Source organism: Drosophila innubila (assembly GCF_004354385.1).
Source record: "Drosophila innubila isolate TH190305 chromosome 2L unlocalized genomic scaffold, UK_Dinn_1.0 4_B_2L, whole genome shotgun sequence".
Classification (NCBI taxonomy): Eukaryota; Metazoa; Arthropoda; class Insecta; order Diptera; family Drosophilidae; genus Drosophila; species Drosophila innubila.
The window spans coordinates 19,614,478-19,627,302 of record NW_022995372.1 but is presented as its reverse complement, the minus strand read 5'-3'; the positions used below and the strand labels follow the sequence as shown (position 1 = coordinate 19,627,302).

Here is a 12,825-nt window from a genome sequence, read left to right as displayed (position 1 = left end):
CACACACAGACACAAACATGAGCACACATATACAATTACATGAAAACGCATGCACTAAAACAGACCGAAGAGGACGCGATTCGCGTACTTGTGTGTGTGTGTGTCTCTCGAAAGGAACGGAACGCGTGCAATGTGCTCCCTGCTTGAACGGATGCTGGAGCTTGACTGAAATACTATTTACCTTGCCAAGCATCAACGGCATCATCGGCCAGAACCTAGCGCAATACTACACTTTTTCATCGGCATTGCCAAACGACGAGGACGAACCAGAAGCTGGTTGAAAAGGCACGAAGGAGATGCCAGCAACGAGTCCTTTGGTTGCCTCTTCAACATTACAGCATCCCTGAGGCAGCTTTTCCCCAAAGCTTTTGCCAAAGAGCAAACCTAAAACTTAAGAGCACACTCTCTTTGCGCCAAGCTTACATACCACATTCAGCAAACAAAGAGAGAGAGAGAGAGTGAAAGCTTTTAGAGCTTTTGTAAGCACATGTTTAATTTCTTTCACAAAAATCTCGCTTGTTGTTACTACTTTTGACCAGAACACACAGCTGTGCAATTTTTAGCTTCATTTGTGATGCTTTCTATGTATGTATTTGTATGTGCGTGTGTGTGTGTGTTAGCCAACAATTTAGACAAGTTGTTTGTTGGCACATCATTAAACAGGTGGTCTTGGGAGCTCACGTTGTCTAAAAAAGAAAAAAAAGAGAAAAATAATATTTGTATACTTTTTGGGGCGCATTTGATAGTTTAGATGGGCAGGCAAATTGCGCGCCTGTCAAATGCTTGAGGGAGACCAAACGAGACCTAATCACAAATTCCTCGGATCGGACACTCACCTGAAAACGCAATCAATGCATAGCCAAAAGTGGTATTGGTATATGTAAGTAGAGGGGCAGAGGGCAAACTACATTTATCAGCTAAATGGTCGACGCTGGTTGGCGACCAAATTGGTCCACTTGGTTGACTGGCAGGCCACGCTAATTAAACTCCTGTGACAGTAACAGCAACGGCAACGGGAGCAAAAACTGATATAAGTCCTGGGAAAATCAACGTCCTGCCATTAACTACTTTGTTTGGTAGAGGGGCGATCACAAATGACTGTATAATGCTAGGAAAATGCTGCTTAAATGCATCCCCATGTCCTGTGATTGACACGTAGAGGCAATCGAATTGTGATTTGTACGAAACTGGAGCTCAAAGTGAATGCAAAGCTAGTGACTATCGACACAAGGGAATCAGGAATATAAGCAGCGGGAAAAAGAGAGCTGGAATAGAAGCCAAGCACTCAGTCAAAGTGGCAGCTTCTATCTATACTGTGTGTTGTTTGGCCATTAAGTGGCAGCACATGTTGCCACGCCACTCGCAGTACTCAAGCATCTCACAGGTGTCTACCCTATACTATTCTACAATACAGGGCATGATGGCAATGAAATGAGGCGTATCATTTTGATAAATTTCGTGGACAATTGCAATAATCATAAGCTGTGACAATGTTTTTCCAGCATGAGCAAACGACAAAATATGAAAATGTGCGAAGCATGCATAAATAATTGTAGCTCTAATCACTGAGAAAATATTAAGAATTCAGATGTTCCCAAAAACGCTTTCAACTAGAAATCGACAAGGGCGAAGAAATTGTAAAATAAGAATTTGTTGGAACGCTAAAACTTTCTCAACTCAAATTTGCAAAAAAAAAAAGAAAGAAAAACGGGCGTAAATGGAGAGACAAGAGATTTCACAGAAACACTCTGCAGATTATTAAAGCATGATATATGAAGCTGAAGGACTCATAATGGGCATCTTCCTTTACCTCTTCATCTACCTTTACCTGTTTGCGTTGTTGTTTAAAAAAAAAAATAGAATGAAGCAAGGGAAACAAACACATCTCGAGTTGTCCTGCCAACTGACGCACAGCTCTGTCATATATCATAGAGCTTTTATTCTTTATTTTTGTAAAGACATATAAGAGTGTGTGTGTGTGTATTTGTATTGTCCTTCTGTCACGCTGTGTGTGTGTGATTGTAGATGACTGAGTCTCTTTTGTTTTTGTTTTTTTTTTTCTAATTTTCTTTAATTTGGTCGCCGTTGTACTCGTAAACTTAAATTGTTATTTCACCTTGAAAGCGCTACAATAAAGATTTACGGTCAGTCTGGCACCTCCCATCCCACTTCCCTTTTAGACTTTATCTCTTTCTCTCGTTCTCGCTCTCTTTCTGTGGCTTTATACTCCGTCATTTTTATGCTCATTACTTTGCATTTGGTGACGCTTTAGATCCAGCTTCAGCCTGTCCTTGTTTTCAATTTACAATTCGAACAACAACAATACGCTTAGTTATCATTTTATTGTTGTTGGATTTTGATTTCAATTGGTTTGTTGTTTTTTCGCTGCTTTTTTAATGTTGGCGGTCGCCTTATCGCATATTTATTACACTTTGTGTTATAATGTCTAGCTTTTCTGCAGACAATTTATGGTTCACATAAGTGCCCCAAATCCTTAAAGGGATCGGGGACATGCCAAGGAACGACAAATGCTCGGCCCATTAAGACAATATTTACCTGTAAGTGCTTTTTGTGTGTCTTTGATAATGTTCTTCTTAGAATCAAATGAAATTTATTGCGAAATGTGTTTTTTAGTACTCGTATTCATAATCATATTTGTGTACACTTTTTTTTTTAAATATAACTGTATAAGTAACTAAGCTCTTAAAATGCAGCAGTCGGTTTTCAATAACATACAATGTATTTTAATTTATTAGATTTATAACTTTTATTATCGATAATTAGATTATCAGCTTTTTTTTTAATTTTTTGCGATACTTGAACTTATTTTTTGCAAATTATATATAGTTTTTAATAAATAATAATAATACAAAAGTTTGAATAATTTTTATCTAGCGCTGTCAGTAAATGCTAATAAATAAATGCAATCTAAAAATGATCATGATGAAATCTCTTGTAATAACATATTCCCCTTTGTTAATTATATTAAATTTAATATCACCTATCATAAATTAATACATTATCAAAAGATTCTAAAACTGTACGCCTAAAATTTACTGTGGTACGTTCTTTATTGATTTTAAGATTTTACAGCTTACTATTACAATTATCTGCTGACTTTAATCATTATTATTTAATTTCTCTGCAATCTCCACAATTTGTAGTTCGCATTGCAGAGCTTTTGCATCAACATTCATAACTTAGCACAGCTTTTCTCAGTCATTTCAGTGTATGTGTGTGTTGGGGTCATAAATAACGCACATCATTATTATCGCATTACTCGAGAAGCAGAAAGCAAAGCAAACTATATAAAATTGACTATCGCAAGAGAGAATTTCATTGCATATTTTTGTGGGCTGCATTGTCAACACGGTTGTCCTCGCTCCGTTTGCTGTCGTTGTTGGTCCCTCCGGCTGCTGCTGCTCTGTGCCATATTAATTAAATACAAAATGTTTACACTAATAATTTCAACATAAATTCCCCCGAGATCGCGCCCTTGCATAGCGAACGGCAAACGGCGAACGGAAGCGCCATAAATTTCTGCCGTCGGTCGCGTTGCAAGATGCAAGATGCGAACAACGCGCACGCAACAGCCACAAATTGTGAGTTATCTTTGCGCGGGTCGTGGACGGCATTGGACGGGCCTTCGATGCATGAGAGTGCTACTCTTGTCCTTCTCTGCTCCATGTTGAACGAGTCGCATCGTTTGTTCCCTTTTGTCGCCGTTGCATGCAAACACATTAAATTAAATTATTGTCACGAGGTGGTTGGGCTGCATCCTTCTTGGCTTCGTTGTACTTTGCCTGCCGTTGTCGTAGTCGTCTCAGCTCGACATTATCCTCATAAGGGAAGGAATATCGGGTGTTGGCTTAAATTGTGTCAAAGTGTCACAAAAACCCCTTGTGTTGCTAAGTACGCTACACAATTTGGCTTTGGCAACACACGTTTCATTAGGCGCACCAAAGGCGCAACGTTGCGTATACGTACTGTTAACCGCATGTTTAGATTTGTAGCGCAAATTGCGAATGTAAGAATATTCGGTAGTTGAAATTGGTTAGATAGTGTGGGTTTACTATCTAACTTAAATTAGAGTCATACTTCCCTATTTATAAATAAGAGTTTGTTTGAAAAACTTTTAAGTACAGAGCTTTTTTGCTTACTTAAAATATTCAAGACAATTTATTCATTGTTAAAAATTTTCACAGAATGTTTTCTTAAAACCATGGACTTAATAATCCTTTTTCTTCCATTCTCTTTTCCAACAGGTATTTGAATATTTATAAATGTGCGTTAAATCTAACAAAGATATTGCTAACTTTTAAATGGAGGCAATTCAAATGAATTTGGTAAATAAATTGTCTCTTATATATATCATGTAAGTATCGTAACTCACAACTGCATGCATTAAAAAACAATTTTTTAATTACAACAAAGACTTTGTTAAAGTCTACAACTTTTTTGTTGTCTTTAAAGTAAGTTCTCTGTGTCAATTTTAATGAGTGGTCTTTTATCTGCCTCTCATCTCTTTCTGACTCTTACATATAGTTGCGCGAATTTTTTATTGCTATTGTAATATGCTCAGTCGTCCGCTTCGCTGAGCTGCCTTTGCTTGTGGTCAGAAAGTCATTGTTGTTGTTGCTTTGGCACTATGTTTTCTTTTTATCGTAGCTATTGTTGTTGTTGTGGTTGGCCTTGCAGAAATTTGTAAGAAGCGTTTGCCTTTGACGCTGGCATTAGCAGCCACTCCAATTCGCCTAGCCCCGCCTCGCCTAGCCTTCCATCCACTCACTTTTTGGACCATTAACGCAGCGTCGACGCATAAAGCGGAAGCGGAAGTGAAGGCGTCGCTGCCACGGCATTGTTTTCCACTCTTTTGCACGGCGGCATTTTAATGAGCCACTGCCACCACTTCAATTCACCATCCTTTTCCCTGGAGTACGGAGTCGGTTTTAGCCCGCCTGTGAAGTGGCCCAATTTGTTAGTCATACTCCTATGCAAATTGCGTGGCCAGAGCAGTTCGCATTTTAATGCTAAAGTATGGCCAACATCAAGTAATGTGACTTTGATGCATTTCGCATGCACAAAATGTGACCGAGAGCACACAAATTTGCATACAACAATTTCAGCGAATATTAAATTGGCTAACAACGAAAAGCACTTTGCCATCGCTCCGTTCAACCGTTAAGATAATCATTTTTTAATGAATGCTTCTCTAACATAAGCAACCTTTCCTACACTTAAGCATGAACATGGTATTCTTATAATTAAAGTCAATAGCATATTTATTCTTAATTTTCACAAGCTTTTCTTTTTATTTGTGACTCGAGAGTTCACTTGAATTGACTGTAAAGATTGTTAAAAAAAATTTATAGGTACACATATAGGTAAATTACTTATAATTATGCTATCTAATATTTATAATTATATTTATTTAATTTTTTGCGATCTTCGTTGAATATCATATTTTTATTAATAATTGAATTGTATGGCTGTTTATGGTTATTGTTTTAACTATAACTGCACTTACCAAAATTTAAAAAGCAAGTGTCAAGTCTTAAGGGCTTTGTCAAACACAGATAGCTTCAAATGAGGAGAAAGCAAATCTCATTAAAACAGAATGAAAACTAAACAAAACTTTGCCAATTTGTGAAACAAAAATCTGCTGGCAAAACGATAAAAAAAAGCCCTTACATGAAAAGATTACAAAGAAAATGTGGAACGCATTTTCCATTAGGCCAAATGAAAATTTTCACTTTTACCAGCACTGAGCCGGCAAACTGAAGAAAGTACCGGCAAATGTGGGTTAATTTGCACAAAATCTGCAGGTATATGTATGTGTGTGTGTGGTTATGTGTGAGCCACCAATAGTAGTACACACCCACACCCACACACACATACACTCACATGATTGTAAACTGTGTAAAAGTTTCATTGTTATGAGTTCCTTTGCGCTAAAGTCAAACTTCCTAGCAACAGCGAGTGGGAGAGTGAGAGAGGAAAAAGTAGAGAGCAAGGATTATTGAGCGGCAGAGCGGCAACCTGCAGCAAATTAGTTGCTTGCTGCATCTGTCAATGAAACCTTAAATTTAAAAAAAAAAAGTGTTAAGATAAGTATGAAAAAATAGACAGATTGAAAAAAATTTAATTTTCCAATTTTGTGTTTAGGTGTTGATTTTTCATAAACATTTATTCAATTAAATCGACTGACCGTCAAAAAATATAATCGAGATTAAGAAGTTGAAAATGGCTTCCGCAAAAATAGAGTTGTCACTTGTAATTAAAGCTTCTTAATAAATAATACCCAATTTCGAATTCATGCTAAGCTTATTTCATTGTACGTGTTTTAAAGATTAAATTAATCGGGTCTTGTTACTCTTTGCTGTAAATATATATTCTGGACAACTAATTACTAATTTATTTAAAGCATATTAAATTTTTGCACAAAAATTAATTTATGTTGGCAGCAGCAAAAGCCGCAAGAGCTTCGGAATAAAAGACAAGTGAGTGTAGGGAGGGGTGTCTTTCGGTAAGGTGGGTGGAGGGTGGGGGAGAGGCTAACTTGAGAGCCAGCTGGCCAGCCAACATGCAATTAATTGTGTCATTGTAGCCATTAACCAGACAGTTGAGCAGTAACCCAATTTGTTCGCTTGATTGTTGCTCTAAAAGAGAGGAGGAGAAAGGAGGAGGGAAGCGGGTAGAAGGAAGTGCCTAACCAGCCCTAATTGCTTCGCAATGGCGTCCTAAAGATGGCTCCAAGTGGGGCTAACAAGCCAGCTGCTGGCTGTCTTCTGAGCATGTCCACAGTTCACACTGTCCAGTTTGGCATTGTGTGCCATTTTGCAATTAAGATGCTCACCGAAAATAAAAGAAAATGTTCCTTACGATGGGAAGGGCGTAACGGAAACAGATGAGTGTTAAAGTTTGTGCGAATTACCAACAGTAGTCATACCTATGTCTCTATATGCCAGTTGTCATACATAATTAACCAGGGTTTGGGCTTTCACACAACTTGCATTTCTAATGACGGTAATGTCCTTTCTCTTCAGTCAACAACAAGCTAAGCAATATTTCTCATTCCAGGTGGAAACTTAAGGAAATCATATTAAATTCTGGTTTAAGCTTACGACATTTCCGAGAAGTTTTTGGTTAACCAGATATCATAATAATTTTGAGTGGTAACCTTTGCCGTTTATTTATTATTTTAGTTTCTTTAGAACCTAACCAATGCCTGTCATAATTTGCTGTCCTCACTCAAAAGTTTTTAATAGAGTCACACAAATAAACCTCCCTTTGTCCATCTACTTGTAGATATCAGAACTACTTATGACACAACCAACAATAATCCCCAGACATACGTAACGTTTGACACAACGCTAAGCTGATTAGTTGTCAAGTTAGTCAGAGCTTAATTATGAGCTCAGTTTGCCACATTGCATCCCCAGCTACAGAAATACAAAACATAAGAGTAGAGTTTGTTATTGAATAAATTAGTAAAAGTTGAATTGAATAAGCAAAAAAACTTATTTTATTTTATGTTTCTAGCTGATTTCAAATGTTTAAGTTTACGAAGATAATTTTGTAATATCCTTTAAATATCTTTTGTTGATTGGCGAATCAGAAATATCTGACAGTCACTGTTGAATTTTCATTTCTACCTTAGCAATATTAATATTATATCATAAGCTAGTCACGCCACAGTTCACTTTATAGTGAACTTACCACACATGATTGCAACCTGCTTTCTGTGGAAATGAAAAGCCGCAAAGGCATATAAAAAATATCTGCGTTTCTATCTCTTTGCCTGCAATTTCCAGCAGAAAGCTCAATTTATCTATTATTTTTGGCGTTGCCTTTTGAATGTAAGCGCATTTGAAGCAATCAAAAGACAGCTCTGTGTTTGCAATATTAAATTGCTTCTTGTGAATAAATGTTTTTTTATTCATGAAATTAATTTTCTATCTTCCTTCTCGGCAAATGCAGATACATTTCAATAGTTTAATTTCAAAGGATTATAATCTTTTAAAATAACTTTTATAGTCAAAATCATTTAGTATTTTTATCAGAAAGTTTTAATGTAGTAATTATCATATCATTTAATTTGTATTTAGGTTCGTTGTTAACTTGATTATAACATTGAAATTTTTCGTAAATGATTTCAAATTCCTTTATTTCTTGCTGAACAAACTTGAAACTAAAGTTGCAGTCAGCTTAAATGCCAACTCCATGTTAACTTTGAATGCTGCTCGTTGTTGCTTATTACGCAGAGCGCAGAGCAACGTCGACGACAGCTGGCGCCATTTAAATGTATCAAATGGGGGGCACAAGCTGCCCACCCGTCGAGGATGTCACATTATCGGTCTCTGGGTCGACCTCAGCCAGGACCTCGGCCAGGAGATGCGGTGACAAACGAAGGAAACGCACTGACTTCTTTCTGTGAACGTCCCTGCGTTCCTATAATATTTCAGCAATAATTTGATCGTTAAAATGGACACTGGCTTTTAATGGTTTGTGTGTACCTGCCCCCTGCATTCCTCCTCCCGGTTTCTGTCCATGACTTTGGCCAGCTTGCACGCATTTCATTTGCTCCCCGGCTGCAATTAAATGTATTTTTACGATTGTGCAGAATTTGCAGTGTCCGCCTGGTAATGAAATTAACAACGATGCCGGTGCCGATGCCGATGGCCAGGACCAAGGACCAAGTACCAAGGAAAGGGCACCTCCAACTTCAGCCCGCCCGTTGTCCTTCGTGTGATAAACGATCGCTATTGCCAGGCTTTAAAATGCCACTTACGAGTAACTGCCATGAAATGCTTGTAGCGCGTTAAATGTCCAAGAAAATATAATTTTTTTTCCTTTCCATTGTATATTATTTCCATTTTTCCCCATGTATTTTTTGTTTTTCTGCAATGTGGCAAGGCTTTGAGTGTCACGTTGAGGGCGTGGCAGGTCTTGATGGCAGCCATAATTGCGCCATTTTGTTATTATCACTCTGGCAAACAAGTACACAGACACACACAGACGTAGATACACAGGGGAGCAAACTGTCCACAGGTGGCGCTTTAATTTGCAACTTTCACGCGCCCGAGTCTGCTGTCATTCTCATTCCACCAGGTAAGTGAGCCACTATGTCAGCATGCCGCGAACATGCAGCAGTTGCAGTGGCACTTGCAACACCAAAACTGAACCCAGATCGCCACTACAACGCTGTCACTCTCACTCTCCCTTTGTTTCTCTCTCTGTCTGGAGAGTAATTAACACTGCGTCGTTTCTGCAGCTGAGTAAACATTATGAACCTGATGCAGTTGTTAATTACCAACGCCTGCTGCACTGCCGAGTGGGCGTGGTCAAAAAAACAAGGTTAATTGTAGCAGTAAGAATGAAATGTGAACTTATGAAAAGTAAATGTAACAGACTGTCGACAAGAACTAGAAGTTTTGATGGAAAACAATTGATTTAAATATAGTAAAGTAACACAAAGCATGGAAATTTACAAAATATATTCAAGAGACATACGAGCTTATTCAAAAAAGAAGAAGCAAGCCGAGTCTTAGGTCAACACATACAAAAAATTTCAACTCGTGCTTCACCACAAACATAATAAGTATAATACAAATATAAATAAGCAAAGAAAATTTCAGAAACTGGGCTTGTAATATAAATATATTACAACTTTAAAGGAACCCTTTAGATAAGTTATGTGCGAGTATGAAATCGTTTCTATCTTTATTCAATAAAAACTTAGGGCTGGTTTTTCAATGTCTCCTTAAATTTAATAAAATAGATAAATTCCAATTTGACCATAATTTCTATACATTTTACGTCAAAATAAATGTTGTATTGTTCTCAAACCCCTTAAATAGACATTGAGAAACCGGCCCTTAGTTGAATAAAATATTATATTCATAAAATTGTTATTTGTATAATTCTGTGTTTATTTATTTCAAGAATAAGAATTAATAAATAAGAATTTAAATTTGTATGTTCCTTATGATTTTTGGAGAATACACTAGCTTGGTAAGCAAAGAGAACTGTCATTCCTTTCCGCCACATCTTGCTCTCTGTCTCACTCTCTTTTTTGTCTTCTCTTTCTTATTTAATCAATCTCATTTAAGAAAAGTTTTCTGAATTTCCAGCTCTTTTTCTAATAAAGCTATCTTTGCACCCACTCATAATTTCTCACTTTCTCTTATATACTTTGTCATGCAGATAATTATTCAATAAAATCATTTGCAGCCCAGCAATCAATTTTCATAATTTCATAAAAGTAATTGGCTGGCTTGCTGACAGGCAGTCTCTGCCCCTTCCCCTGCCCTGTTCTTGCCCCTTCCATAGACTGTGCCCCACTGAGCCGCTCTTGCACCTGTCGCGCCTCAGGCTAACAATCAACTAGAGTAACACACACATCGACACACACACACACACTGACTCTACGACACCTACAACATTTCGTGGCATGTGCAAAGCTTGGCGCCCAGTTGCAACAGCAGCCATTGAGGAAGTGCTTGCTCCCACTTGCCCCACGTCAACTTGCCACCTGCCACCTGCCAACTGCTAACCTAGATGCCTCTTCACCCCGACAAGCATTCGTTCCTTTCTGCCCATGTAGTAGTTGTTGTTGTTGCTGTTGCTGTTGCTATTATTTGCAGCTTTCATGCATCGACTGCGTATTTTAGCCGACGGCTGTGAAGTTGATGCAAGTTTGTGCCCTTTTCTCTATCTGTCGTTGTAAGGGGGGCACAGGAAGTAAGAGTGGGGGAATGAGAACATTTTTTGTAAAGCAAATAACCAAAGTGTAGTGCGACGCGGCAGTTGCATTTTTTATGCGCAAGCAACACACCAAAAAAAAAAAAATGAGAAGGAAAACCGCTGCAAACGTGTTCAAACAAATGTGTGTGTGCCCGAGAGTGTGTGTGTGTGTGTGTTTCTTTGGGAAAACGCGGCTTTTGCAGCTGCCTCTTTCGCCAGTTTTACAGTGGGCTAAAGTGCAAAGAAAATGGAAAATTTAGTTAGGAAAAAATAAAAAATAGAAAATATTATTACTATTTATATTAATTGGACATTTTTTAGAAATGTATCTCTAATTTCTAAGCACACTGTTTGTCGCGTTGTGACCCACTGTGCGTCATCGCCTTGCCCATTTTGTGGGTATCCATATTTTTTTTTGTGACTAAACTGCAGGCAGCGGCGCCAACAGTTTTAAAAAATGAAAGCTTACATCCAGTTGCCACGCCCTCTCACGAGTCACGAGACACGAGTTGCGGCTGAGGAAGCTGCAGCAGAGGCAGCAGTCGCGGCAGCATAAATTTCCATTACCGTTGACAAATATTTACACATCGACCTCAATTCATATTCCTTTTGATGCAGTTGCTTTTAGTTTGGTGTTGCAGGCAGACAGGATGATGGTGGAACCGTTGGCGGTTGGGTGGTTGCAACTTTATGGTATTGAATGTATGAGCCAGTTACTGACAACAGTCACTGTGCGGCTATTAAATGCCGCTGGGCTTAGAGTAGGCGCTGCTTTGGATTGGAAAACTGTGCGAATTGACAATCGTTGAAACGATTTCCCTTTTCAATTCTGTACAAATAAAATGATGCTCCAAGTCGCATGTTGCACGCTGCTGCTGCTGCTGCTGCTGGGGATGGGTGGCAAGGCGGAAGTATCTCGTCACCGCTTAACCATATTTGCTGAAGCTGGACGCATGGAGTGCTACCATCAGGCTGTGGCTGCCACCGAGCTCATTTTCGTGGAGTATCAGGTCATTCATGGTGGCCAGGGGGAGCCACATATCAATTTCAATTTGATGGATCCACTGCGTCGACTCCTTGTCACGGATCACAAGCAGGGCAAGGTCAAGCACAAGCTGGTGGCCAATGAAACAGGCATCTATAAATTGTGTTTTGACAACACCATCAGCTCCTTCAATCAGAAGATTGTTGTCTTCAATCTGGAAATTGCTGCCGCCAATCATGAGGAACTGGAGCGTCAATTACTCATCAAGGACATGACCACCGATTATCATTTCGATCGCACCTACACTCACTTGGATGACTATTTGACCAAGATCTCGTTGAACATCATGCGATCGCGTCAGAGCCAGGATTATATTCGCACAAACGAGGCCAAGGATCGCAAGTTGGCCGAATCGAGTTTCACTTTGGTTAACAATTGGTCCTGTGCTCAGTTCATAGCCATGATTATTGTCGGTATGCTTCAGGTTTTTATGCTGCGTAGTATTTTCAATACCGATGGGCGAATCTACAAATTCTGGAAGAAAATTTAAGTTGTGTTGCAAATTGTTGTTCTTTAATAAAGCCGATAAAATAAAGTCATTATAAAATGGGAATCTAATGGGAAACAATTATCTGTTTTCAAATTAGCTGTTTTCAAATCTGAAAGGATGCAGATATAAGCCTTATAGTTCACTAATAGAAATCAAATGAGTTTTTAATAATACGCTGATAAATCATCTACACTTACTGAGACTCGATTGGGGATACTTTTTGTGAATTTTACTTTTGTTTGATGGTCACACAAGTCAAGTGAAATTAACCTTTTGTCATTTAGAACTTTGCATTAAATATGAGACTAGAATAACAGTCTTAATTAATCAGTAACTTTCTTTAATCAGTCACTGATTCTGATTGAATGCCCACAGCTTGTGTCACGACTTGAAATCAGTGTCAAGCCCTGACAAATGCAACACCTACGCTTCCAAGAAACTGGACCACATTACTTCCCTTCAGACATTGAGACTCTTTGCTGTGACAGTTTCCACTTCTCAAAGGGGAGACAGTGGTTAGCATGTAGCAAACAATAGAAATTAA

The 12,825-nt window shown here is 38.4% G+C and overlaps 1 protein-coding gene across 1 annotated transcript; it reads left to right on the top strand.

Annotated features, from left to right (window-relative positions):
- Positions 1-11,544: 11,544 nt before the first annotated feature.
- Positions 11,545-12,284, top strand: LOC117781069 (transmembrane emp24 domain-containing protein 5). Its single transcript, XM_034617788.1, has one exon. It carries the CDS (start codon positions 11,589-11,591, stop codon positions 12,279-12,281), a length of 693 nt encoding a protein of 230 aa, XP_034473679.1. The 5' UTR covers positions 11,545-11,588; the 3' UTR covers positions 12,282-12,284.
- Positions 12,285-12,825: the final 541 nt, after the last annotated feature.

Coding starts and splice junctions, on each gene's coding strand:
- LOC117781069 (XM_034617788.1), top strand. CDS start 11,589: ATGATGCTCCAAGTCGCATGTTGCACGCTGCTGCTGCTGCTGCTGCTG.